This window comes from Eimeria tenella, genomic scaffold (assembly GCF_000499545.2).
Source record: "Eimeria tenella Houghton genomic scaffold, Eth_scaff913, whole genome shotgun sequence".
NCBI classification, from domain to species: domain Eukaryota; phylum Apicomplexa; class Conoidasida; order Eucoccidiorida; family Eimeriidae; genus Eimeria; species Eimeria tenella.
In genome coordinates this window covers 1-4565 of record NW_013546027.1, presented here as the reverse complement: position 1 = coordinate 4565, position 4565 = coordinate 1, and the positions used below count along the sequence as shown (strand labels likewise).

General features: G+C 54.4%; 1 protein-coding gene across 1 annotated transcript; it reads left to right on the top strand.

The window, feature by feature from the left end:
• Positions 1-868: 868 nt before the first annotated feature.
• Positions 869-4552, top strand: ETH_00023165 (uncharacterized protein; the record flags this gene model as incomplete). The annotated part of the gene is made up of 8 exons (XM_013380808.1): positions 869-1150; positions 1283-1342; positions 1600-1714; positions 1935-2219; positions 2463-2503; positions 2798-2935; positions 3350-3444; positions 3775-4552. Coding segments are annotated over 8 exons (1794 nt in total), but the record flags the coding sequence as incomplete, so codon positions are not given.
• Positions 4553-4565: the final 13 nt, after the last annotated feature.

Sequence of the window (4565 nt, the reverse complement as noted above, 5' to 3'; positions counted from 1 at the left end):
GCAGCAGCAGCGGCAGACTCCGCCGTGTCTGCACTAGATTTGCTGCCAGATGCCCTTCTCACTTCTCTTATTCAGGCCTTGGGGAGGCAGCAAGCAAAGGCCTCAGACCCGCGGCTGCAGCAGGACCTCCTGGAGGTAATTTCAAATGCTGCTGCTGCTGCTGCTGCTGTTCCTGCTGCTGCAGATTCCACTTTTGCTGCCGCTGCTGCTGTTTTGCTGCTGCTGATGCTACTTTTGCTGCTGCTGCTGGTGACCCCGTGCACCTGTGTACCTGTGTCCCGTGAGAGAAGCTGCTGCACCTTTGCTTCCATTTGTTCATTTCATTTATTTTTATTTCAATTCATTTCAACTATTTTAATTCATTTTGTTATTATTAATTTTTGTTTGTATTTATTTATTTTGAACAGCACCAGTTTATTTCCCGTGGCAGGCTTTCGCCTTGTGTGTCCATTCAGCTTCTTTTTAATTATTTTGAAGGATGATAAAAGACTTTTCGCTTTAATGAATTGTTATCAATCATAATTTACTTTTATGAATTATAATTATTATTTATTTTAATCTATTATTTTTATTATTTTAATCATTCAAATCATTTCAATTTCCTGTTTTCGCTCGGCCGACGATGCTTCGGCTGTCCTTGCTGCTGCTGTTAATTTTTGTTTTTTCTCATTTTTTAGTTCAAATTGGATTTAAAAAAGAAAATAATTGACAGAAATGCATTTTAATTTAAATAAAATGCAGGAGTATTCAAATAAATGGGATAATATGACAAAAGACGCTGCTGCCGGTGTGCGCAGTTACGCAAGAAAGTGCAGCAGCAGCAGCAAAATGAGCTTGCATGCACTTGCTGCTGTGGGGTGTGCTGCAGTGTCTGTCCAGCTCGGCGCTGCGCCGCTGCTGCAGCAGCAGCTTGTCTCTTTTCTCTTGCGGGCAGCAGCTGCTGGCTTTCTACCGTCTTCGTTTCTTCAAGCTGCAGCTGCTCGAGGCCTTCAGCAGCAAATTCGCAAAAGCAGCAGCAAGGCTCTACGCCCAGCTGCAGCAGCAGGAACAGGCTGCGCAGCACACGCGCCTGCAGCAGCAGCAGCTGCAGCAGCAGCAGCTCCAGCTCTCCTCGCTGCAGCACGCACTGCTGCAGTCCCTCACGCTCTCGGTCAGCTGGAGCTTTGATGTTTCCTCCTTTTCTGCTGCTGCTGTTGCGTTTCCTGCTGCTGCTGCTGTATTTGCTGCTGCTGCTGCGGCTGCTGCTGCAGCTGTGTCTCTAGACTGTTGCGGGGCTGTACAGACAACGGTGATGGGCCGCATGGGCGTTTTGCATTTGCCGCTGCTGCAAACAGTGACAAAGGTGAGCAGCAGCCGCAGCAGCAACAGCAGCAGCAGCAAATTCAGCAGATAAATGAGCAGCTCTAGCTGCACCGGCTAGTCGGCTTCTCTTCTTTTGCTGCTGCCGCTGTTGCGGTTGCTGTTGCAGCCGTTGTCTCTGCCTCTGCTGCTATTACCGCCGCCGTTGCAGCGCTAACGATTGCTGCAGCTGCTTGTGCTTCTGCTGCTGCTGCGGGATCTGTGGGGTTGCTGCTGCTGCTGCGGTGTCTGTACACCCAGATCCATATTTTCTTCCCCCAAACAATCAGCGCCATGGGGGCCTCGCAGCTGCTGCTTTGCTGCTCCCAGTTTTGGAAGCAGCAGGAAGGAGACGCTCAGCTGCGGGCCTTCTTGCGTGAGCCTTCTGCTGCTGCTGCTGCTGCTGTTGCTGCTGTTTATCCTGTGCTGCAGGCCCTTCGCTACTGTTTTTGCTGCTGCTGCTGTTGCCTCTGTTGCTACGAGAGGTGTCGCTGTGTTTGCCGCTGCTGCACGCGCTTCTAGGTCTCGAGCTGCAGCCGCGGCTGTTCTAGCTGCTGCTGCTGCTGCTGCTGTTGCTGCTGCTGCCGCTGCTGCAGGCTGGGCGTTGCCGCGCCTGTTTAATGCTGTCCGCGAGCTGGCAGCGCCGCTGCCACCGCAGCAGGCTCTAAACATTTTAGCTGCTGCAGCACAAATACAAATGAGAGACGCAAAAACTATTTCTTATCTTCTTTGGATTCTTTCTGGACAGTCCACAAGCAGCAGCAGCAGCAGCAGCAGCAGCACGCAGCAGCAGCAGCAGCAAAGTGATGGGAGCTGCAGGGCGCCCCACAGGGCGTTCGCTGCTCAAGGCAAATCGCTGCAGTACACAAATGAAGTTTTCCGTGAGGCAAATCCTAAAACCTAAACCCTAAACCCTGATTCAAAGCTCCATCGCATCGTAAACCCTAGCTTAGGCCAGTGCGCAGCAAATCCAGCAGCTGCTGATGAGGGACGAAAACAATGTTTAAGGTTTAGGTTTTGGGGTTTAGGGCTTAGAGTTTACGGTTTAGGGTTTTTTAAGGGTTTAGGGTTTAGGGTTTAGGGTTTAGGCTGTTGGCTCATATCTTTATTTTGGGGTTTTACAGACGATCTAAACCCTGCACCTTCGCCTTTCTGCTACCCTGCGGTGGGTTTAGGGTTTAGGGTTTAGGATTTAGGGTTTCAGGGTTTGGGGCTTGGGGTTTAGGGTTTCTCCAGGGCCTAGGATCCACCGTTTAGCCTCTGTATAGTGTTCAGGATTCAGGGTTTAGGGTTTAGGGTTTAGGGTTTAGGGTTTAGCTTATTTTTTGGCACGAGCAGCTGCATAGCCCTCATCTCTGCGCAGGAGCCTCCATGCATGCAGCTGCACCAAGACTCAGAAATTAGGGTTTAGGGTTTAGGGTTTAGGGTTCAGGGTTTAGGGTTTAGGGTTTGCGTTCAGATGCCGCCGTGTCCCTTTGACGCGGCCAAGTGCCGGGTGCTGCTCGAGGGTTTGGAGGCGCAGCAGCTAACAGCTCTTGTGGGGTTTGTGGACTCTCTGGCTTTCTGGACTCCAACAGCAATGCACATCGTCTACCAGGTTTGCTGCTGCTGCTGCTGCTGCTGCTTCTGCTGCTGGTGGTGCTGCTGCTGGCGGTGCTGCTTCTAGTTTGTGTGCTATTTCTGCTGGTGCTGGTGGTTTGGAAGCTGCTGCTGCTGCTGCCGTTGCTGCTGCTGTTGCTGCTGTCGGTTCGTTTGGTGCTGCTGCTGCTGCTTATTGGTGTGCTGCTGTTGATGCTTTTGCTTTTATGCCGCTACTTCTGCTGCTGCTGCAGCCGCAGGCGCCGTTGCTGCAGTTCGTGCTGCAGCAACAGCCTGGTGCTGCTGCTGCTGCTGCTTCTGCTGCTGCTTCCATTGCTGCTTCCCTTGCTGGTTGCTGATATTGGCCGCCGCGACTGTTCAAACTGCTTCTGCACCTGCTGCTACTGCTGCTGCTGCTGCTGCTGCTGCGCAGGTGTGGGAACTGCTGCAGGGGCAGCTGCACGACATGCGTGCTGCTCAGATTTTGACTTTGGCGCTGGCATTCAGAGACTGGCATTTTAGAGATTGGTAAATAAATAAAACAAAAAGAAATTGATTAAATTTAATTTAATTTAATTTAATTTAATTTAATTTAATTCATTTCGGAATTTCCTGCTGCTAAGCGTCGCCTGGTGCAGCGCTTCATACGCGCTGCTGCTGTTGTTACTACTGCTGCTGCTTCTGCTGCTGCTGCTGCTTCTGCTGCTGCTGCTGCTACTCCTCCTCCAGGTTTTGCTCGTTGTCTTGCTGCTGCTGCTGCTGCGTGTAGGTAGCGAGAGAGCTGCTTCGAAGCTAAGCTAGGGTTTAGGGTTTAGGGTTTAGTGTTTGCTGCATTTGTGCGTGTCTCTGGCTCCTTAGGGAAATGCCCCTGGAGCTGCCTGAGCCAGAGGGTGCAGCAACAGCAGCAGCAGGGGGCGCAGCAGCAGCAGCAGGGGGCGCAGCAGCAGCAGCAGGAGGGTCCGGGGTCCGAGGTCCCGCGCTGTGTCTGTCTGAAGCGAACGCAGCAGCAGCAGCAGCAGCAGCACTAAGCCCCCGGCTGGCGCTGCTGCTGGCCTGGAAGGAAGATTTAATTTGCTGCTGCATCGAAGCCATGGGCAGACACCTCAACTATGCAGCAGAAACTTGGGGCTGCCTCCGCAAGGCCCGGCTGCTGCAGCACGCTGTCAGCCTCGGCCTGATGCTTCCCCACCTGGACCTGCTGCAGCAGCAGCAGCAACAGCTTCAGCGGGTGCTGCAGCAGCAGCAGCAGCAGGTGCAGCAGCCGCAGCAACAGCAGCAGCTGCTGCTGCAGCAGCACGTGCAGCAGCAGCAGCAGCAGCGGCCCAGTCTGGTGCTGCACCTCCCCATTCGTGGGGACTTGGGGCCCCTGCCGCTGCTGGAACTCACCAGCAGCAGCAAGCTGGGGGCCCCCCCCACCGATACCTCACAGGGGGCCCCCCAGAGGGGCCTTCCTTGGGGGGCCCCCCGAGACGCGGCCTCCCCTGGGGGTCCCCCTGCCTGGGGGCCCCCCGCAGGGGGCCCCACTTGGGGGGCCCCCTCGGGGGGCCCCTCTTGGGGGGCCCCCCCGTGGAGCCCCCTTTGGGGGGCCTCCTCTGGGGGCCCCCCGGAAGAGCGCTGTGCTGCTGAGCAGCTGGGAGTTGTTGCTGCCG